General features: G+C 48.1%; 2 protein-coding genes across 4 annotated transcripts; both read right to left on the bottom strand.

The window, feature by feature from the left end:
* Window positions 1–12,532: 12,532 nt before the first annotated feature.
* Window positions 12,533–15,913, bottom strand: LOC120713832 (monodehydroascorbate reductase 4, cytosolic-like). The gene is made up of 9 exons (XM_039999816.1): window positions 15,688–15,913; window positions 15,478–15,549; window positions 14,775–14,826; window positions 14,581–14,661; window positions 14,158–14,276; window positions 13,828–14,047; window positions 13,616–13,734; window positions 13,381–13,506; window positions 12,533–13,260 (listed from the first exon to the last, which is right to left on the bottom strand). The coding sequence occupies exons 1-9, from the start codon at window positions 15,742–15,744 to the stop codon at window positions 12,796–12,798; spliced, it is 1,311 nt and encodes a 436-aa protein (XP_039855750.1). The 5' UTR covers window positions 15,745–15,913; the 3' UTR covers window positions 12,533–12,795.
* A 773-nt stretch (window positions 15,914–16,686) lies between these two features.
* Window positions 16,687–22,492, bottom strand: LOC120713831 (peptidyl-prolyl cis-trans isomerase CYP71-like). 3 transcript variants are annotated; one of them, XM_039999815.1, is made up of 14 exons: window positions 22,173–22,492; window positions 22,006–22,091; window positions 21,587–21,675; window positions 21,173–21,412; window positions 20,960–21,081; window positions 20,271–20,346; window positions 19,946–20,053; window positions 19,683–19,859; window positions 19,034–19,251; window positions 18,764–18,896; window positions 18,409–18,632; window positions 17,768–17,921; window positions 17,570–17,671; window positions 16,687–16,992 (listed from the first exon to the last, which is right to left on the bottom strand). In XM_039999815.1, exons 1-13 carry the CDS (start codon window positions 22,406–22,408, stop codon window positions 17,588–17,590), a joined length of 1,947 nt encoding a protein of 648 aa, XP_039855749.1. In that variant the 5' UTR covers window positions 22,409–22,492; the 3' UTR covers window positions 16,687–16,992; window positions 17,570–17,587. The 3 variants fall into 3 exon arrangements, with proteins under 3 accessions (XP_039855749.1, XP_039855748.1, XP_039855747.1); XM_039999814.1 differs by having other exon boundaries at window positions 16,689–17,096; XM_039999813.1 differs by having other exon boundaries at window positions 16,690–17,260.
* Window positions 22,493–22,804: the final 312 nt, after the last annotated feature.

Here is a 22,804-nt window from a genome sequence, read left to right as displayed (position 1 = left end):
ATTTATGTAGTAGCCAAGCGTGTCTATAGTTGTGAGCTTGTTGCAGCTCTTTAAACTGAAAACCATATACGCCTAACTTCCTATCTCATGCTCGTAACATATACATATGTGCATAAATTATAGATTTCTTCATTCATAGAAATATATAAAATGCTTGAACATAATTTCATATACAAGGATCATATATTCATAATTCAAGGCGAGAAGACATTTCTTTTGGAAATATCTGCTTCTCTAGAGAGAAATGATGGACATTAATCATGACAAAACCCAAATGGCATGCATTTTATAAATTCATCACACACACACAGCAATCAGCTCTCTCTCTCTCTCTCTCTCTCTCTCTCTCTCTCACACACACACACACACACTAGGAATTTTAGAAATCATATAAACATTGCAATATTTAAACAAACATCATTTGAGTTTTTGTAAAGTTACTGTAAATATTTATTTCTCAATACCATTCCGACAATAACTTGACAATATTTTTTAAATAAAATACAAAATCTCCATATATAGCGGATGTGTCGATGTGTAACAACGGTGAACGAATGTTGCATTTCCGAGTAGTTACTTAGGGTGTTTTTTGTTGATGGACTAAGCCTAGCCTGGCTAGATTTCTAGGGCTGGCTAGCTAAAGCCAGAGTTAGACAGTGCAGCGAGTCCATATTTGGTTGTGTGACCTGACTACTAGAGAAGGATTTTGATTGGTTTGTTGCATCTGGCAATACAAGATGACTTGCTCGAATCCATGTGTCATGACCCGATGATGATGCCATGATCTAAGAGAAGCCCAAAACTGCCAAGCCCATTTGTCGAGTCATGGCCCAAGTGAAGACCAAGGCCAAGACTACATTACAGCTGCTAGGCATATCCATCAGGATCGAACCATCATAATTGAGAAACCAGAATAGCAAAGGGGATGTCCTAAAAAAGAACAGGAAAGGGGAACGGAAGAACATCTTCCTCCTCAAGTTATCGAGATCATCTGTATCCCTTGTAATCTTGCTCACGTCCTGATTTGATCTCATCGGCGGCTACGGGCTGTTACACCATGTGAGAAAGGGGAAGACGGAGCATGCTTTCTCGAATTGAGCTCTTGCGACGGCGCAGCCGTGGATTGGGAGGGGAGGACGTGAGGAAGGGGAAGACGCCCGAGTACCAGGCGGAACGGAACCAAGTGATGAGTCAACAAATAGGCAAGACGGAGCCACGGAGGAAAGCGCCCTGCGAAACTCAACATCCCGCCTGCATCTACCTGGCCAAGTATGGGAGCTCCCGAGCACTCACCGGGCCTAGCCACGCTAGTACACTCCATTCGACCTTACTAGTTAAGCATGGCTAGCAGGCCTCTCTTGCATTGCCAGAGCCTGTCTAGCAGCCCCATCCAGACAACCAAACTGAGGGACCGAAACTGGCGACGATAGGGGGGGTGAATGGGAGCCGAACAAAATTTCTCCGAAATTTGAAACGTCGGCCTATGTCCCAAAATCACCGCAAGCCCTCGAACCTAGGTCAGCGAGAATAGCTATGGACAAGCTATCTCGAAGCAGAAGACCCAGGTCGCAGCGCGGAAGCAAAGGCGAGAGAAACTTCACAAATCGCAGCACAGCACACACAGACCGATTTGACCGGTGTACTGGACCAGTCTGACCGGTCGGGCAGTTCAAATTCATACTGATCGGTCTGACCGGTCTCTCCCACCGGTCTGACCGGTCTCGTCCAGAAAACCCGCAAACAAACCTTCAAACCACGAATCTCGAGCAAACAAAGTCCAAATCCAACGAAACTTGGAGGATACCTTCACACTGGTCCCGTGAACATATCCCCAAGAGATCTCACCCAAAAGATTGAAGGAACTCGAGAATTCGGGAAAAGATCAACGTGGATTGGGGTTTACTCAAGAACACAAAACCTTCAATTTGTGTGAACTCGCGATTCCAGGGGGTTTGGCACTAGGCTAGATGCATAGGAATCGTCACAAAGAGTCCGGCAAAACACGAATCCAAGGGCTCGATTCCTCTAAACACAAATCATCCAAAAGAGAGAAATCAAGCCAAAAACGCAAGAAAGGAAGGGGAGAACGAATACTCATCACACATAGATGATCTCAACAAGATTTCCTTCATGAATTTCAGAGGAATTCACCTATACAAAGCTAGAACAATCCGCCCATCATCCACCATCTAGATTGGAGAGATTAGCTATAATCTAACCCTCTTTTGCGTTGGAGTTCTTGGCCCTAACCTAGAACAGGGGCAGGGAGAAGGAAAAACCTAGAGAAAACAAAAGACTCAAGAGACTCAACCAGCCACGGGCTGGTGGGGGTATTTATACCCGGCTGCTGCGGCCAGACCGGTCAGACCGGTCCAGGGGACAGGTCAGACCGGTCGGGTCAGCAGCACCCGCTGTACAACCTCGATCGACGGCGGAGCTTTTTTCTTCGACTCGAAGTCTTTGCTGCGATGCTGCCACGTCGACGAAGATCCGGTCCGCGGTTTTGAAGGGTCCGCGAAACCCGGGTAGGTGGAAGGTTTTGAGAAAACCGCCAAAACCTCACGAGTGGGAAGATTCCCGCCTCCACGCCGTGGCCCTAGACGCCGTTCCCGCCTCGGCCTTTTGACGGCCCTAGACGCCGCCCGACGCCCGTCACCTCCTCGCCCACAGCGAGGCCCTAGACGCCGTCGACGCCCGTCGCCTCCGTCAGTCCCGAGACCGACGCCCGTCACCTCCACGACTTGGCGTCTTCAACCGCCGTCCGCCTCCTTGGTTTTGTGGCACAAACCAAGAAACCCGCCTTCTGTCGCCGCTTGCGCCCTTGATCCAGGAGTGGACGCCACAGCTGCCGCCTGGTCCGAGCTCCAGTCCCGGCTGCCCTTCACCGCCGTCCACCGCACGGTCCATCGGCCACATCACCTCCACGGTAGCTCCCCGCCGACACTCGACGCCCGTGTACCTGCAATCTAAAGACCAAGCGCACGATCACACCGCACGGTTGACAATTCACTCATCACAGGCAGGATAGAGTACTCACATTCCTCAATCTCCCCCTTGATGAGTGCATTGTCAACACACCACAAACGAACCAAGAGAAGTGAAACCAGAGAAGAACAAAGAAGCACGAAAGAGAAGAACTCAAGCAAGTGACGAAAAGCTCAGAAAGGCAAGAACAGTCACTTACTAAAGCAAAGATCGATCCCCTAAGACAAGGGCAAAGGCTCGACGCAATCGATCAAAAGCCAAAACATGACTCCTCAAAGACAGAGGTAACGCTCGACGCAGTCATGCAAGAAGCAGAGGGAAAACGAGGAAAACCAGGAGCCAAGAACAAAGCAGAAACTCCCCAAGCAAGACTTTTCCCTCTCACAAGTGCAACTCTCCCAAAATAATGCACTCTCAAAGCCCTGTGCACAACAAGTTTTTCAAAAATCAAGCAAGTCTCCCCCTTGTTCGATCACTTCTCTCAAAATTCTCCCTCTTGTTGGCACATGCACACATCAAGCCTAAAAAGACCTAAAGCTCCCCCTGAAGCTGAGACTCCCCCTGAACAGATGCTATGCAATGAATGCGATGCAGGAGGTGTAAGTGAAAGCATTCAGGGATACAATGATATGAGCGACATCTAGTCACAAGCACGTGTGCATCCATAAACAAGACCTGCATCTAGCTCAACAGGGTATATCAAATCAATATAGAGCTAGGCAAGTTCAGTTTAGGAGAAGTAAAAGCATCACCCATGATCTAGCACTAACAAGTAGGGAATGGAAAGCAGTGCTACTCAAACTCATACAGGTGAGCCAAACCAGCCAAAACAAGTTGCCAACATTCATTTTCAATCAAATTTATAGTAAGCAATTCTTAATGCCAGGGGTTGAAAGCTTGTCATGCTTTACTTAGCAACGAGGCCAAGCCTATGCCAAAGACAATCAGAAGCTTAAGGCACTCGTTTCAGTCATGCACAGCCTTGCCCGGGTTCTCACAAGTGCAAAGTGAGCCGTCCTGAAAGCTCGATCAGTGCGACAAGCAATCCCACCTGGGTCTTTTCAATCCATTTCTAAAACAGTTCAAGCAATTTTATCAGATTTAGATCATTTCAAGTATGAATTGCTGAACAAAAGGCTACACTAGCATGAATAAAATAGCAAAGCATATCAACACGCCCTAACATGCTTGTAGCCAAGACAGGGTGATCATGTTTTCAGATTTTCAAATCAAAATAGCTTAACTCAGATGATATCATATACACAATGGAGACAGCTATACATAATCAAATTTATCAACTCACACTAGCAGGCACTAGAAGATCATAGCAATGTATACAAGAATGCTAGTGCAAGTGAGACAATGCAAAATACAAACATGTACAATGCATATGCACAATGCAACTACCAAACCTAGAAAACAAAGATAAGCAAATAAAATCTACAAAGCTAACCAAAGAAAAGTCAGTAATCAAAAGGGGTAACAAACCCCAAGCTCCCCTCGCAAGCGAGCAAAGGTGTCCTGCTCAAGCGGTTTGCCTCTCTGAAGGGACATGGACCAAGTCTATGTGGCCTCTCTCATGGTTATCTCGCAGGAAATGGAACCAGATATCTATGTGTTTGGTTCTGGAGTGTAGGACAGGATTCTTTGCAATGCTAATGGCTGACATGTTGTCTACAAAGATGGGAACCCTACCGAAACTCAAGCCATAATCCTGCAAGGTTTGTTTCATCCAAAGTATCTGGGAGCAGCAGCTAGCAGCGGAACATACTCAGCTTCTGTGGAAGAAAGCGCTACGCTAGCCTGCTTACGAGAGAACCAAGACACCAAAGATGTACCGAGAAATTGACAAGTGTCGGATGTTGACTTGCGATCCAACTGGCACCCACCGAAATCGGCATCAGAAAAGCCCACCAAAACCAGAGAAGAATCCGCAGAATACCAAAGACCAAATTCAGGGGTGAATTTCAGATACCTGAAGATGCATTTCACCACCTGCCTGTGGGAGGTGCGCGGCGAAGCCTGATACCGCGCGCAGAGGCAGACGCCGAACTGGATGTCCGGTCGCGTCGCCGTCAGGTATAGGAGAGAGCCGATCATGCTCCTATACTCCTTCTGGTCCACCGCCTCGCCGTCCAAGTCCTCATCAAGCGCCGTCGAAGTGCTGATTGGAGTCGGCTGAGGAGACAAGTCGCTCATGTCGAACTTCCGCAGCAAGTCCCTGGTGTACTTGGCTTGATGGACAAAAGTGCCCTGAGGAGTTTGTTTGATCTGCAGCCCGAGGAAGAACTGCAGCTCACCCATCATGCTCATCTCGAACTCCCTGGACATCTGCTCAGAAAACTTGGAGACAAGAGCGTGAGAAGAGCCACCAAAGATAATATCATCCACGTATATCTGAACTAATAGAAAGTCATTGCCATACCGCATGAGGAACAAAGTTTTATCAACACATCCCATTTTAAAGCCCTGAGCCAGCAAAAAGGTTTTCAATCTATCATACCAAGCTCTAGGTGCCTGTTTCAAACCGTAAAGAGCTTTCTGAAGTTTATAAACACGGTTTGGAAACTTGGGATTTTCGAAACCAGGGGGTTGCTTCACATAAACCTCTTCTTCGATAAAACCATTCAAGAAGGCAGATTTCACATCCATCTGGAAAACCTTAAAACCCTTGGAAGTAGCAAATGCAAGAAAGATTCGAATAGCTTCCAAACGAGCAACAGGGGCAAAAGTTTCCTCAAAATCAATACCCTCTTTTTGGCAAAACCCCTGGGCAACAAGACGAGCCTTGTTTCGAACAACCAACCCATCCTCACCCTGCTTGTTTTTGAAAACCCACTTCGTTCCGATGGGATTACAAGCAGGTGGAGGCTCGACTAAGACCCAAACTTGGTTTCTTTCAAAATTTTCAAGTTCCTCATGCATGGCATTGACCCAATTAGAATCAGAAAGAGTGTGTCCAATATCTTTGGGCTCAAAAGAGGCAACAAATGCTGAATGAGCAAAGCCAGCGATACTTGTTACCTTGGACCTGGTGACTCGCTCATTGAGATCACCTAGCATCTGTTGAGGTGGATGGCGGCGCTGAATGTGTCGCGGTGCTTCCCGTGTCGAAGTCGCCTCCTCCTCAACCAAAGCTGGTGCCTCCTCAGGTGCAGCTGGTGAAGCCTGAGTCACCTCCTCGAACAGCCCCCGGGAAGTAGACGTAGTCGGGTCCGGGCCGTCGTCATCGTCCGAGCTCGTGGCAGAGATAGCTGGGTCCACAGCACGCGTGGTAGCCTCAGCGTCGCCATCTGTAGCTTCTTCCTCCTCATCTTCAAAGATGGAGGTGCCGAGCTCATCATCTCCTGCAACTTCAAAGACAGAAGAATTGCACGGTGCAGTCTCGTCGAAAGTGACTTCACAAGTTTCTCTAACGATGTTAGTATCAATAATCAGCACACGGTACGCTCTAGAGTGAGAAGCATAACCGAGAAAAATACCGTCAGACGAGCGAGACTCAAACTTATCAAGATTTCCATCTTTCAGCACAAAGCACCGGCAACCGAAAACTCTGAGATGGTCAACACGGGGCTGGCGTCCATACCGCAACTCATAAGAAGTCCTGTGCATGAAAGCACGCAAGAAAATGCGGTTGGACACGTAACAAGCGGTGTTAACCGCCTCAACTCAGTATTTGCGAGGAGTCCTATGCTCATCGAGCATCGTCCTCGCCATCTCAACTAGCGTCGGATTCTTCCGCTCTACAACTCCATTCTGCTGTGGAGTGTAGGGAGAAGAATACTGGTGTTCGAGCCCTTGATCACTGCAAAAGGCGTCAAAACGAGCGTTTTTGAATTCTGTGCCATTGTCACTGCGGATCGCTCTCATGGCCTGGGGTAACTCATTTTTCAACCTCAAGATCAAGTCTCGAACAAACTCGAAAGCCTCATCCTTGGTTCTCATGAAAAAGACCCAAAAATAGCTAGAAAAGTCGTCCACAATCACAAGAACGTACCACTTCCCACCAACAGACATCACCCGAGAAGGACCGACAGTGTCCATGTGTAGCAACTCTCCAGGGTGAGAGGTCATCACCTGATTAATAGGCGGATGTGAAGTGGCAATCATCTTCCCGTGGCGACACGGATGGCAAACAAGGTCCTTTTCAAACTTCAATTTGGGCAATCCTCGGATCAGGCCAAGTGAGCTTAGTCTCGACAACAAGTCAAAGCTCAAATGTCCAAGTCTCCTATGCCACTTCCACAAATCAGAAGAAGGACCAGGCAACAAGCAACGAGAAGGGCAAAGAGGAGTTCCAGAGAAGTCAACCAAGAAAACCCGATCGCGAGGTGTAATCCGACAAACCAAATCTCCTCTGGAATCCAAAACACGCGAGCAACCCTCCTTGAAGCGAACCTCAAACCCCTCATCAAGAAGTTGCGAAACAGAGAGCAAATTAAAGCCAAGATTCGAAACCAAAGCAACTTCTCTCAGGGTAAAGCGATCAGAAACTCGAACAGCGCCAAGTCCACGTACCTTTCCTCTTCCATTATCTCCGAACACAATGTACTCCTTTGAGCGCATCGGGGTGAGGCTGGAGAACCATTTGTCATTTCCGGTCATGTGGCACGAACAACCGGAGTCCATGATCCACCTGTTCTCCAAGCCTCCGACCTGCACATCAGTAGTGAGACAAAGGGTGAGCAAATGTCTCAACACTGGGGTTAGCAAAGTGAGAAGCAAACCAGTGTCGAGCCATTTGCTCTACAGAAGGGTTAGCAAAACCAGACAAAGCGTATCCCCCGTCCCGTCTACCGCGTGACTGACGAACACTACCGCGAGGAAAGCGTGGAGCCTCAAAACCTCCTCCAAAGCCTCGGTCCCGTGGTCCATAGCCGTACTGAAAACGACCAGGAGCATGACCGGCAAAGCGACCACCCGCTGGAGCACGGTAACCACCACCGTCTCCCTGACCTCCACCTACAAGGCGCGCCCTAGCATCTCGCCTACCACCACGCCGAGAAGGACCATGCACCCGAGAAGAGTACATGTCCGCGTTCCGTCTCTCCTGCTCTCTCCTCACAGCTCGCTTCCTCCTGAAGCAAAACTCCTCCAGGTGACCTTCCCTGTCACAGAACTCGCAGTGGTACCTCACCTCACACTTGGGAGGTGGAGGCCTAGTCTGCGGACGGGGAGGAGCGGCCCTCTTCTTATGGGCAACCTGGGCTGTGGCAGCAGGGAGCGTGTCGAGGGGGTTCCTCGGTGCATTGGGCTTTGGAACCCAAACCTGCTTCTGCGGAGGTGCTTTCGGTGGTTCTTTAAGCACACCATCCGCGGGGTCAACAAGCGAAGGCTGCGTGCTCGTGCTAGCAGTGTTTCCAGCAGCCTTGCCAATCTTACCATACAACCTGTCAAAGTCTGACTTCGTGTATGTGTAACCGACCCCAAACCCATCACCACGCTTGAACTGCTTAATCATCATGCCCAACTGCGGCTCACTGCTAGAAACCCAACTCAGAATCGCCCTAAGATAGGTATTCTCATTCTCTAAGTTGGCTTTCTCTATCGCAAGACTATCTAAATCAGCAATCAAACCAGGGCAAACAGAGCAGTCAATAGGTGGGCTAGACTCTACGACCTTAGTCTTTCCAAAAGACTTGATCAAAGCGTTCTTCTCCTCTAGCTCTGACCTAAGCGTGGGACAAAGCTTACAAGCGCCAAGCAAAGTAGGCCTAGATCTAAGCTCCTCTAGTTCACAAACAACAGTAGCAAACTTGGACTACAAAGAAGCTAGATCAGACTTGAAGATAGGACACTCATCGCATTCAAGCACATCACTAACAATGGGAGCGTCCTTGACAAGTTCAAGCTCATGCTTGGCCTTGGCTAGCTCGTGAGACACGTTAGAAAGCGAAGTCTTAGCAACATCTAAGTTCGCAACGTTCTCATCATGCTTGGCACGGAGAGCAACAAGATCATTCATGTGAGATATGCAGCCAGCGCACTCATCCTCACTAGATTTCTCCCTAGCACAAGCCAGCTCAGCCCTAAGCTTTCTACGCTCTCTAGCTGCTTCCTTAAGCAGCCTCTTCTGGTTGTCGAGAGCGGCGTACAACTCCCTAACCTCTGTATCAAGCAGGTCGATCGTGGAGTTTACCTCTGAATCGCTCTCGGATCCAGGAGAAGAGCCGGAGTGCGTCGGTGTAGCATGTCCACCTGAAGACGCACGAGCACCATCGGCTTCGCCCGCCATGGTGCAGAAGCTCTTGCGCCGACCAGCCGCCAAGCAAAGGCCGATGAAGCCGGTGGCTTCCTTGTCCCGCTTCTTCTTCTTCTTGTCGTCGTCGTCGAAGGTCGGTGAAGAAGAGCGGTCGGTGTCGGAGCTCTTGTCGAGGTTGCTGAGCTGCGCCAGGAAGGCCTTCTCCCGCTTCTTGGCCTTGTACTGGAAGCGCTTCTTGAGCGACTCCTTGTCGAAGCGTCCTCCCCGGTCACGACTGCGGTGCTTGTGGCGCCGACGCTCCTTGTTGGATCCTCCCTCGTCGCGGTCGCTGTGGCGGTAGTAGTCGAAGGAGTTGTTCTGGCCACCACCGGACTTCTTGGGGGCAATCGGCGATGAAGTGGTTCAGATCGCCGCAGTTGTAGCACCCGGGGTTCTTCTTCCTCTGCCTGTTGTGGTAGACGCGCTGGAACTTGCTGATGAGGAGGCATAAGTCGTCGTCGCCCAGCGTCTCCAGCTGCTCATCTGAAACAAAAGGCAAAGAGGCAAGAGAAAAGCCAAGAGAAGAGTTAGCATTAGAGCTCGATCCACCTGGGCCAGTCACAAGAGCGACGCTCTTGGAAGGAGGGGCACCATTGAGCTTGGCTCGTGTCTGGTTATCCACCTCCGTGGCCTTGAGCTTGCTGAAAAGCTCATTCACGGTCAGAGTCTCATAGCCTGCAGACTCAATGATCGTGTTCATATTGAGATCCCACACAGAGCGGTCAAGTGCGAAGAGCAACTTGAGAGCCTTCTCGTGCTCTGTGTACTCAAGGGCACCAGCAGATCTGTTCGCATTGACCTTGTTCACAATCGACTGAAAACGACTGAACATCAGGTCAATGCTCTCACCCGGCTCCTGTGTGAAGTTCTCGTACTCACGCCGGTGAGTCTCGGACAGTCTGGCCTTCACCTAAGGTGTACCCTGTCCCTCGTGGTAGTTCTCAAGGCACGTCCAAATTTTGTGGGCTTCCTGAAAACCCTGGACGCGTGAGAACTCCGCACGAGAAACGCCAGTGAATAAGGCATTGACGGCCTTGGCGTTAGCCTCGTGCTGGGTCACCTGGAGCGGCGTGGTCCGAATAGCCAGCACCTCGTAAAGCTGGTTCGTGGTAATTTCCCAGACCTCGGCCCCCATGCTCTGCAAGAAGGCTCTCATGCGAACCTTTTAGTAGGCATAGTCCTCGCTGGAAAACACCGGAATCTTACCAAGACTCGCCATGGTCGCCAAGTAGTTTTCGAACCGGTTAAGGTATTGAAAACCTCAACCAAACTCTGATACCAATTGAGAGACCGAAACTGGCGACCGGAGGGGGGGTGAATGGGAGCCGAACAAAATTTCTCCGAAATTTGAAACGTCGGCCTATGTCCCAAAATCACCGCAAGCCCTCGAACCTAGGTCAGCGATAATAGCTATGGACAAGCTATCTCGAAGCAAAAAACCCAGGTCGCAGCGCGGAAGCAAAGGCGAGAGAAATTTCACAAATCGCAGCACAGCACACACAGACCGGTCTGACTGGTGTACTGGACTGGTCTAACCGGTCGGGCAGTTCAAATTCAGACTGACCGGTCTGACCGGTCTCTCCCACCGGTCTGACCGGTCTCGTCCAGAAAACCCGCAAACAAACCTTCAAACCACGAATCTCGAGCAAACAAAGTCCAAATCCAACGAAACTTGGAGGATACCTTCACACTGGTCCCGTGAACATATCCCCAAGAGATCTCACCCAAAAGATTGAAGGAACTCGAGAATTCGGGAAAAGATCAACGTGGATTGGGGTTTTCTCAAGAACACAAAACCTTCAATTCGTGTGAACTCGCGATTCCAGGGGGTTTGGCACTAGGCTAGATGCATAGGAATCGTCACAAAGAGTCCGGCAAAACACGAATCCAAGGGCTCGATTCCTCTAAACACAAATCATCCAAAAGAGAGAAATCAAGCCAAAAACGCAAGAGAGGAAGGGGAGAACGAATACTCAGCACACATAGATGATCTCAACAAGATTTCATTCATGAATTTCAGAGGAATTCACTTATACAAAGCTAGATCCATCCGCGCATCATCCACCCTCTAGATTGGAGAGATTAGCTATAATCTAACCCTCTTTTGCGTTGGAGTTCTTGGCCCTAACCTAGAACAGGGGCAGGGAGAAGGAAAAACCCAGAGAAAACAAAAGACTCAAGAGACTCAACCAGCCACGGGCTGGTGGGGGTATTTATACCCGGCTGCTGCGGCTAGACCGGTCAGACCGGTCCAGGGGACCGGTCAGACCGGTCGGGTCAGCAGCACCCGCTGTACAACCTCGATCGACGGCGGAGCTTCTTTCTTCAACTCGAAGTCTTTGCTGCGATGCCGCCACGTTGACGAAGATCCGGTCCGCGGTTTTGGAGGGTCCGCGAAACCCGGGTAGGTGGCCGGTTTTGAGAAAACCGCCAAAACCTCACGCGCGGGAAGATTCCCGCCTCCACGCCGTGGCCCTAGGCGCCGTTCCCGCCTCGGCCTTCTGACGGCCCTAGACGCCGCCCGACGCCCGTCACCTCCTCACCCACAGCGAGGCCCTAGACGCCGTCGACGCCCGTCGCCTCCGTCAGTCCCGAGACCGACGCCCGTCACCTCCACGACTTGGCGTCTTCAACCGCCGTCCGCCTCCTTAGTTTTGTGGCGCAAACCAAAAAACCCGCCTTCTGTCGCCGCTTGCGCCCTTGATCCAGGAGTGGACGCCACAGCTGCCGCCCGGTCCGAGCTCCGGTCCCGGCTGCCCTTCACCGCCGTCCACCGCACGGTCCATCGGCCACAGCACCTCCACGGCAGCTCCCCGCCGACACTCGACGCCCGTGTACCTGCAATCTAAAGACCAAGCGCACGATCACACCGCACGGTTAACAATTCATTCATCACAGGCAGGATAGAGTACTCACATTCCTCACAAACAAGCTTATATATGGTGCATTATACAAGCCTGGCTAGAGGATTGGACAGTGGACACCCAAACCAAACACAACATTAGACAATGACTGCAGTCTGCACAATATATGCAGATTGGGCCAGATGCGCAGATCCTAGCTAAAAACTTAGGAAATGGGAAATGGAAAGTGACAGTAGTAGTTGGACCTGATTCAGTTTGTCAGACGTCCGACAAAGGATCACTCCATCTTGTCAGAATCCACCGGACAGAGCTGTGGCTTCGATTCAGGGATATGCCTGGCAGGAAGATCTAGCTAGGCATCCTCAGGTGCTAATCTGGTTGCTCTCAGGGGGTGCGCATGATCCCTCCTGTCGGAATCTCCAGCAGCTGAGCCCATCAGAAAGATGGCGATATGAATAAGATATTCACCAAAACACATCCCGACCGATGCTACAAACTAATTGTGTAGTGCAGAGTAGCCCAGATTATTTGGTAGTGCGCTGCAGACTATCAACTATTATGAATTGCTTCAGGGATATTTGAACTACTATGAAGCACCGAGTGATGTGAAAAGCTCAAAGCAGAATTGCCAAGAAATTAAACATATATGCTCCTCAAATTGGCAGTCTCTAATTTTGTTTTTGTTACATCTGCCGAATTGCTTGATCAGACTTTGGTGGCGAACTCCAGCCCCTCCGTCTTGAGCGCCTCGACGTCGGCCACCGCCGGCTGGGTCCTTGCGACCCTGGCAATGGCCTGGTTCTCCTCGGCCGACCCGCCCTCGAGGAACACGCCGACGACCTTGCCGTCCTTGACCCAGTAGCTCCCGAACTTGTGGTTGGCCGAGGCCGGGTCGTTGTCGCCGAACAGCACGTCGTCGCCGACGTTGTCGCCGTAGAACTGCCACGCGATGTCGAAGGACCGGGAGTAGAAGTAGGGCAGGTAGTCGTACTCGGGCACCGACTCGCCGGACTCCTTGGCCTTGATCGCCCGCACGGCCTGCTCCGCTGACTTCCGGGCGTGGTCCACGTGCTCCACTCGCCGCTGCTCGTTGTAGATCTTCAGAGGGAAGGTGGCCACGTCGCCGATGGCGTATACTCCGGGAACGCTTGTCTCGAAGAATGCATCCGTCTGGGAAAAAGAAATGTCAGGTCACAGAAGACACAAGAGAGATCAACACGCAACACAACAGTTAACTTTCGCAACAGGAATCTGCTGTAGTGTGGCTTTTACTGAATGAAGTGAGCTGACCTTGAGTCCACCTTTCTCCTCGGCAAGTTGACCCTTGAAGAGAGCCGTCAGTGGCCTGCCGCCGACGCCAACAACAACAATGTCAGCTTCCAGTACTCTTCCATCCTTCAGCTTCACTGCAGTGACCTGTCATTGATTCAGATGAACGTTAGCCATCAGATTCAGAGTGAACATTATGCCTTCAGATTCTGAGTTAACATTATGAAACTGAATTTGCAGATGGTTCAGTGCTCACATCTCCATTGGCATCAGCTTCGAAGCCAGCAGCAACTGTGCCCTTCACAATCTTGATTCCTTTGTTAGAGTAGTAGCCCTCATAGAAATGAGCGATACCGGAGGTGAAGAGACGGGGCACTAGATTCAGGATGTAAAGAAAAGGTCAGTGCTTGCTTCAGATTTCAGAAAATACAAGTTGCCTGGATAAGCTTCCAGGTTAACGAGACTTACTGCACCAGGGTTCAGGGTACACCATAGTGACATCAAAGTTGTTCATTTTCAAGGCTGCACTAAGCTCAAGCCCTATGTAACCACCTCCAACAATCACAACCTTTCCATCCTTCTTTGCTTGCATAGCTGCAACCAACTTGTCCGCATCGGCAATATCCCTTAGATACAATATGTTGTTGGATTCTGCTCCCTGAACGCCAAAGTCCGTGAGCTTTATGACCTGAGCACGCGAACAGAATAAATGACATGAGTGATGAGATAAGGCAAAGAGTGACAAGTTGCCACTAAAAAATTTGCATAAAAGGAGAAGGATTGCAGCTGAGGACTCACCGAGGAGCCAGTAGCAATGAGCAAGGTCTCATATGTAAAGTTTGCCCCAGCTGCACTTGTCAGGGTCTTGGAGGCAAGGTCAGCCTTCACAATCTCAGTACTCAGGATCAGCTCAATGCCTGAAATAAACATAATCAGCGCATGCTCAGAAGTGTTGAAGATGTCAAATAGAGTCCAGAGGCCAGACATGGAGTATCATGTTTGCTGCCAGTGCTGTATTCAGTTCAGAGGATGTCGAAGAACAAAATGAATAAAGCAAAACTTGATCTTGAAGACGAACATTTACCCAGTTATTAGCCGGCACAATTCGGCATGCAATGCATCTTAAATCTATCATAGTTGCAGTTGAGTGCAAAAGCAACTGTTTTTTTCTAAAATAACATAGTGCAAGTACAGCATTGTTGATCGAATGAGAAAGCTTACCTTTCTCTGAGTACCATTCAGGAAGTAGCCTCTCTCCGCCGCTCCCCACGCACGTGTGGAACCCAGGCAGTCTTGCGGCATCTGTCGACAGTAGAAGCAAGCAGCCGTTGATCAGTAGGGAAACGACGTGGGAAGAAGCAGTGGATCATCAGAAAACAGAGTGTTGATCAGAGTCTGCGTTTTTCAGGACTTACTCTGAGGGAAGAGGTATCCCTTGCTGAGTGCAGGGCGCTCGTACGGGGCCACCTGAAAGGTCAAAGCGTAAAGTGATCGGGTTAAGCATTAGCAGGCAGGCAGGGGCATCGCAGCAGAAAAGCATTTGGGTTCCCCTGTTTAGCAGATGTAGAGAGTAGCGGCGAAGCATTGGGAGCACGCCGACGCGCGTGGTGGCGGGGAATTTTGCAACCGGGTCCTCGGGTCAGCAGATCTTATGCTAAAAGGTCCTTACTGTTATAGTTTTCCTTCAAATATAACCTCTAACTGGACCGCGGTTAACGGTTGGATCGACTATAAGGCACAGAAGCGTTTAAAATTTGTGCCAAATATAGAAAGAAAAGATACAGAATCTTTTAAAATTTACATCCAAATATAAGATATCCTAGGGTGTTTTGGAAACTAATTATTTCTCGTTGGCTAGGGGAGAATAAATGGCATGCAAATCGACTTGATGTTCTAGGATGGAGGCTCCAAACGGCTTCAGGCAGCGGTCATTTTTCGGAGTAGCCCCTGGAGTTTGCGAATATATATATCTCCAAAGACGCCTCCGGTCGGATAGCGATTATAATAATTAGGGTTGGGCCGAGAAAGCAAATAATAAAGCAGCAAAATGGAAGCACGCGCGCGGAGGGGGATGGCCGGATGGGGTGCAGCAGAGCAGAGAAGGTTATAATCACGTACGGGTTCCTTGGAGATGATGGCGAGGTCGCCGGGGTTGACGCCCTGGTTGCCGAACTCCCTCGCCGCGTACCCCTGCGAGCAACGAGAGTTGTGTTAACTTATGGTGGTGGTGAATTGGTGATCGATCGGACGAGCGGGTGCAGGGAGAGAATCGAATCGAATCGAATCCATCCGCAGAGAGGAGAGGGGTGGGTTGGGTTGGGCACTGACCGCCGCGACGCCGCCGCCGAGGACGACGTACTTGAAGTGCCTGGCCTCCGCCGCCATGTCAATACGTGATGGATCGGAGAAGCAACGATGGCGAAACCGCCGGACGGGGAGGCAGCAGCAGGCAGGCGACGGACGGACGTCGTCGATCGGTCGGGAGAGGAAACAGAGAGGGGACCGGACGGGAAGTGCGCGTGTTCGGTCGCCCACTTTTTATACGGGAGGTGCCTTGCCTTCCGTGTTGCCATTTGCTCTGCTGTCTGCTCTGCCTCTGCTTCCCGGAAAACGCATCTTCCGACTAATTCTGGTGCGTGCCACGTGGCGCTCCCACGGCCGTCCGTGGGAACAAACGAAACGACCGAACGTTCGGTGATGAGCCGGCGGCGGCACTGCACGAGCAGCCATGCTACCTACCCTACCCTTCCCGTCACTCCCTCCATGCCGGCGGCTTTGCTTTGGCCTGTGAATGGTCGCGTCCAGTCTTTGACTCCCCACCCGCTCACACGTCACAGCTGACGCCAGCCGTCTCCTGTCAAACAGTCGGAGAGACCAATACTTGCAGTAGAAATACACAGCACATCGAGCTAGCTAGGCTCTCGACCTGGACTGCCTTGCAGCCACCCGCCCACGAATTAATTAAATCTCTTGATTGATGATTGATAACGGGTACACGCCAGCCACATGGTTAATGAGCTGCCCATAATCCGTCCAGGTTCGCGGCATACATGACCCACCCAGACTCCCTGCAGCTGCAGACAGCAAAGCCTATCCGTTTACATCTGCTTTGCTGATGACACACTGGACATGCTGCCCCGAGACCAGGTCACCATCCCAAGACAATACAAGCGCAATCAGTTTCAACACAAGCGCAAACAAAGAGCTCAGGAGAAAATAGCCGCGTTAATCCTTTTCTAAAGAGGAATTAAAACTCCATCTGGCTGCCAAGAGGCTAAACAAAACAGCAGCACCCATGCTTCCGCCTTGTGCTCAACATATCCAAACTATAACTGTACAACACCGACACTTTTTATAGAACCGTCAAAAAGATACACCCACACGGCTCGTCGGCTCTGAAAGGTACATCTCCAGGAACAAACAAAACCCAAAGGGGAAAAAAATTGATGTCTACTCAGTACGGCTGATTACAAGTTTTGGCCAAAAACATAGCAAAATTTTGTATACAACGACGTTCCAGCAACTCTTAAAGGAGGAATATGATTATACATTGGACAGATGGACACATATTCCACATACAGTTGCCATGACTTGAAAAGCTAAAGACCATAAGGGTTGTCCCCCAGTTTAACCCTGCAAGATTAATTCCGCGTTACAAAGATACAAACAATCAGCTCCATGATTCTGGACTCGAAGCTAACTAAAGTTCTCAGACAACACATGAGACACCATCCATCCTGAAAAATGCATGGTCCCAACAAGACAAAGTCGTTAGTGGCAGAAGCCGTGCTCACTTCACCAAAGCATGCGTAACTTGTTGCACAACGCCAGCACGTTGTCTTCAGCAGGTCAGCAATGTCCAACCAAGAAACAAAGGAAGTGCAGGCGCAATGTCCCAACCCTGCACCAGCCACAAGACATTGGACAATGAGAAAAAAGGACAGCCTATAAAATACACTGAAATCCCCATGGTCATGGTAGTTCACAAGAAAAGATGCAAAAACAAAGACAAAACCAATTAAAAAGCCCAATGATGTGTCAGGGGCTCACGGCCAAACAGACAACGATGCAAAAACAAAGACAGACAACTAAAAACCCCAATGGATGTATCAAGGCCAAACAGACAAACCTTTGTTCATAATTATAAGCTCAAGAGCCAAATATTCAAAATTATTGAAGGAATAGAATGAACGGGATAAGAAACACTGACCTGCTGATCAGCAGAAACTTATGTCTTGGGAACTGTAACATTTAAGATCTTTACATCTTGATATGGTTTGTCATTCTTGTCAGTCTTGACCTTCTCAATTTGCTTCAAGCACAAAACATAAAGTTAGGAGGAAAAAAATCAATAGAAATGAACAGAGATAATTCAGCCACTAAAATGACGTTGCAAAAAGTTCAATACCTGGACAACATCCATCCCTTTCACAACTCTACCAAACACTGTGTGCTTGTTATCTAGCCATGGTGTGGCCACAGTGGTGATAAAGAATTGAGAACCATTGGTATTAGATCCCGCATTGGCCATGGAAAGAGTAAAAGGCCTGTCATGTCTCAAGCTGCATGAAAAATGCCAGAGATATCACTACATTAGAAGGGATATGAGGTGGCTCACATGACATCCCACCACACTTTAAAAGCAATGACTAGTGTCAAACTGTTATCCTTATCCTATAAGCATACCAGAAACTAACACCACTAAAAAAATATAAGTTGCTGAGGAATGTTCCATTCAGCTGTCAATGTTCCGCTAATATTTTTTTCAACCATAGAGGTTGGCCACATCAAAATGGTATGAACATAACAGAATGAAATACATCACGCAGCACTATCTTTCCTCTCAAACAAAATACTGCAATAAAATCTGGGGTCAATATAGTATCTTGGATAAACTAGAAAGCAAAATGAATACATGTGTTCTAGACAAAAGTAGGGTGGAAAAAAGAAAATTCGTGGCTAAAGAACTTAAAGAACCCCTAGTTGTATAAGATGCAGAAACAAATACTCCTATTTGCACATCTATGGGAAAAACAACATTTAAAATACCTTTTGTGAAATTCATCTTCGAATTCACTGCCCCAGATGGATTGCCCACCAGTGCCATCCCCCAAAGGATCCCCAGTCTGAATCATGAATCCTTTAATTACACGATGAAATATAAGATTGTCATAATAACCGTTCCGGCAATGGGTAGTGAAGTTCTCCACAGTTTTTGGACACTCTTCTGGATATAGTCGCAAGTGAATGTCACCCATAGAAGTATGCAGCACCTAAAATATGGCATAAGGCCAATGATCCATAGGTTAAAAATCATAGAAATAAATCAAGTCCCTCACAGGTCACAAGAAAAGCAATTTTGAGAAAACAATTCAGATACCAAAGTTCAGACGGAGTAACATACCAAATTATCGGGCAATGATGTCGTAGCAGTTTTTCCTAAATCTGATACAGACAAAAGCTCTTCTGGTGGCGGTTTTTCATTGAACACATCTCTACCCTTGGTTGCATCTTCAGGTTCCTCAGGTTCCCTACGACTGGTACAATAAAAGAATACAAAGGCAGCACCATGTTACCCAAAAACAACAGATGGAACAGTTTAAAGAGGAATTCACCGTGCAAAACTATAGAACTGGTCAATGAGAAACTCTCCGGAGATGATTGAGTAGCATACCTAAAGAGATATATTCGATGCTTCTTGAAAGCGCAGCATAGCAGTGTTGGGTCTGATAAGGGTTCCTTGCTATCATTGACATTGGCAGCTACTGAAGGAATTTTTCTAACCTTCTTATTGCCTTTGTCGCCTTGGTATAGAGCGATTTTCAGAAACCTCTCATTGTTCTCTACCTTCCCCAGAATGCGTGAAACCTTATTTGTGTGCAAATTTACAATCTGGATAACATGTATGACGCGGTTAATAGGTTTTACAGAAAAGATTTAAGAACATTATTATGCATATATGCTATCAGCGAAGGTAAAGAATGACCTATCTTCCATTTATGCGTGTAACTCAACAGGAGAAACATGGAAGAGCCCCAGCTGGACACAGGAATCAAGACACTGAATGACTTATTTTTTATTTGTTTGGACTTGATGTGAATGACTAAGATCTCAGTGGCATGGTCTTCTAGTAAAACCATCAATCAGCCCATATAAGATGCAAACCCATAAGAATAAGAAAATCCTATAACATCTTATCCTAAAGAATCTTTGGCAGAAACTTTGATCATCATGAATGTACGATAACAAAAGGAATATAACATACAATCTAATAATACTGAAGTATACAAACCACAACTGGTAAAGAAAGAAGCATAGCATACCTTTATGCCCAAAAGAGTAGCATAAATAAGAAAGTTGCAGCTCTCATCAAAGACGGCATTAGGTTGTGGAACATTTTCTGTTTTCTCTATTTCCTTCTCCACAGCCATTCGGCGCCCGAAATCAATAGCCTCAAGGTGATACAATGGAACATCACTTCTTTGAAGATCTTGTGCCACCTAGAAATGACAATATTCAATTGGGAATAAGAATACAATATTATAGCCTTTGCTCTGCAAACATTTGCCAGGGGTAAACTTCTTACCTCTAGAGATTCATCATATACACGTCTTAGTTTTCCAGTTTTAAACCAAAATACCCGTATCCTGCGATCAGGGGATGTGACAGCAAATTGACTGCCATCATTGCTCACCTGAACAACACCAAATCATTTAGCAGAGTTGTTCAATGAGCAATCTGAAGGATAACACTGTCCAACCCATTATTTCTTAAGTGTGTCAGTTTTCAAAATTGTCTAGGCACTGTTTACTGTGTCTAATGATTTACTTTGATTTCAAATTCAGTTAATGATGCCTACTTAGCCTGAATGAAGAAACTTATTTAAATCATATCAGGAATAAAAAAATTACCTCGATAGCAGACACACTAGTCTTGCATTTTACAATTTCAAATAAATTTGTATCTGTTTTCAGACGAAACCTCACTCTGCACAAAACACACAGAAATACCAATTACTTGCAAATCCAAGTTGATGCATTAGCTCATCACAAAGGAAACAACAGGAATATGCTGGCATAGTTATTTATAGGATTAATAAAGAATTAAAGCTCCAAACCAAAAGGAATTAGGTAGGTTATTGATTCTAAACAGGATTAAAGCTGATACATTGATCATGTTATTTCCCTTTTTTAGAGCAATATAGAGCTAGGCTTTATTCATCCACAAGTGAAATATATCCTAGACACATCAATCAAGGAAGTCTCAGGTGGTACAGATCCACACAACCCAGGATCTAGCCAATGGTATGGTGGGAATATACATGTGCAGCAAAATTCTCTGCTCTACGCGCTTACTACTTTCTTGAGCAAATGCATTTTTACTAAACATGATAGAACCTAATTTGATTTCACTGTGAATCTGTGATGAACAAATAATAGCAGGTACGCAGTTCCAGTTATGAAGTTTTCCACGGCAGTGAAAGATGGAAACATATGCTCAAGCATGCATCAGTTCTTCAGGAGAATTGGAGAATGTTTTCCTAACTATGTATTCGGGGCTACATGAAGTCAAAAGTGACCGCAAACAAGCCTCAACATACTCTTGATCTGGAAAGTTGAGGGTAGATGGAGACCAGTATTCCAACAGTCCTCTGGCATCAGCAGATATCACAACATCATGCACATGGTTATATCTCATTACTTTAACAGGACCAGCATGAATCTGTGGATAATAAAGAAGATCGTAAGTTTAGGGTCCCCTTGTAAATCAACAGGAATTATACAAACAAACAATGAAGGCTACAGTAAAATACCTCTTTGGAGATGATTGGATCGTTTGAACCAGAATGAGTATCATATATGTGAACAAAAGGTGTATTTCGGTCACTAACAGCAAGTTTTGGTTTGACATCCCCCTCTCGATGAACCCACTCAATAGCCCCAGGAACAAATGGGAGACGCATCATGAACATCATGTCATAGTTTACAACATCATATATCTTCACAGAACGGTCGCTGGATATCGTGCAGCAAAGCAATCCATCAACGCTCACCTGCATTACTGAACCATGCTATAATTTGCAGTTGTTCGTACTACCACTACCACTGGTAGGAGCAATGACTCAGAGTGTCAACTAGCAAGCCTACGAATGCTTTATACGTCATAAGATTCATAGCATGGAACCCTTCTGAATCAAGAAAATGAACATAAGAAAGCGGGCACTCACAGCTAGGCCTTCGATGGGACTGAGATGAGACCTAAAATGTTTAGCAAATTCAATCCCAACAGGTTTCTTCTTCCAAAACTTGAGGTGCCCTAAAACAAAAGAAAAACAAGGCGATTAAGCACCAGTTTGAGATTGAAGCAAACACGGAAACACCATTTCCCATTAACTCAATAGCATACATTCCTGCATAGATCTAAGCAGTTCAATAGTGCTGTTCACCAAGACAAGCAATGGCACTCCACAGAACCTAAGCCCTAAATTTGAATCCACAGTAATCACAACATAGAATATCTCTCCACTTGCACATATCATTCCGACAAAAAAAAATAGCAGAGGTGGAAATAAGCTAATTCATCGAGCACCAAAAACCACTATAACGCAGGAACTAAGATATGATACGAGAGTGTTAAAGAGATCACCATCTGCGCTCCCAGTGATGAAGAAGTCGGCCGGAGAGACGGCGACGTGGGTGACGACGTCCCGATGCATATAGCTCTTCTCGTACCTGCAAAACCAAACACTACCGTGAGCCACAACGCCCCCCCTAAAATTCTGAGACCAAAAGGCAAGGGAGGAGAAAACGCACATGGCGGCGGAGGGGAGGGCGTCGAGGAAGGCCTGCTCGAACTGGAGCGGGCGCTTCTTCCGCTGCTTCGCCGGCGCCGGGCCCGGCCCTATCATCTCCTCGTCCTCCTCCTGCCCCACGCCGGGGCTGGTGGCCGCGCCACTGCCGAGCTCCCGCTTGCTCTCGTGCGCGCCACCATCGTCGACCGTCGCGCTTGTTATGGTGGAGACCGCCGTCGTCTCGCTCTCCGACGCCATCGCGAGTGGGGGTGGGGGGGTCTCGAGCTCTGCTAGGGTTCTGGGGATTTTGGGGGGAGGCTCGCGACCGCGCGAGCTGGACGAACGGTGGAAGGAGCGATTCGTGATGGTTGGAGAAGATACGGGGGCCTCCCTGGCAAAAAGGCTGACCTCACCGCCTTGGTGCCTCGATCTCGGCCGCCAGTTTGCGATCCGGCGGTCAGCGTGGAGCCCCAGATTTGGATCGCGGGGAATAGTCGCGTTCCAAACTTGGAAGGGTTTTGTTGAGAAAACAGCTTTGTATAGGAGTCCTTCCGCAAAACATGTAGTGGGCTGATTGTAAAGAGGTGTCACTTTCTTACTGAAAAGCCCATTAGGCCCAGTTGGGCGCGGCGCAACCACGAACGAGTTTTCAGA

The sequence above is a fragment of the Panicum virgatum genome, chromosome 6K (assembly GCF_016808335.1).
Source record: "Panicum virgatum strain AP13 chromosome 6K, P.virgatum_v5, whole genome shotgun sequence".
NCBI classification, from domain to species: domain Eukaryota; kingdom Viridiplantae; phylum Streptophyta; class Magnoliopsida; order Poales; family Poaceae; genus Panicum; species Panicum virgatum.
This window is presented reverse-complemented; position numbering and strand designations above follow the sequence as displayed.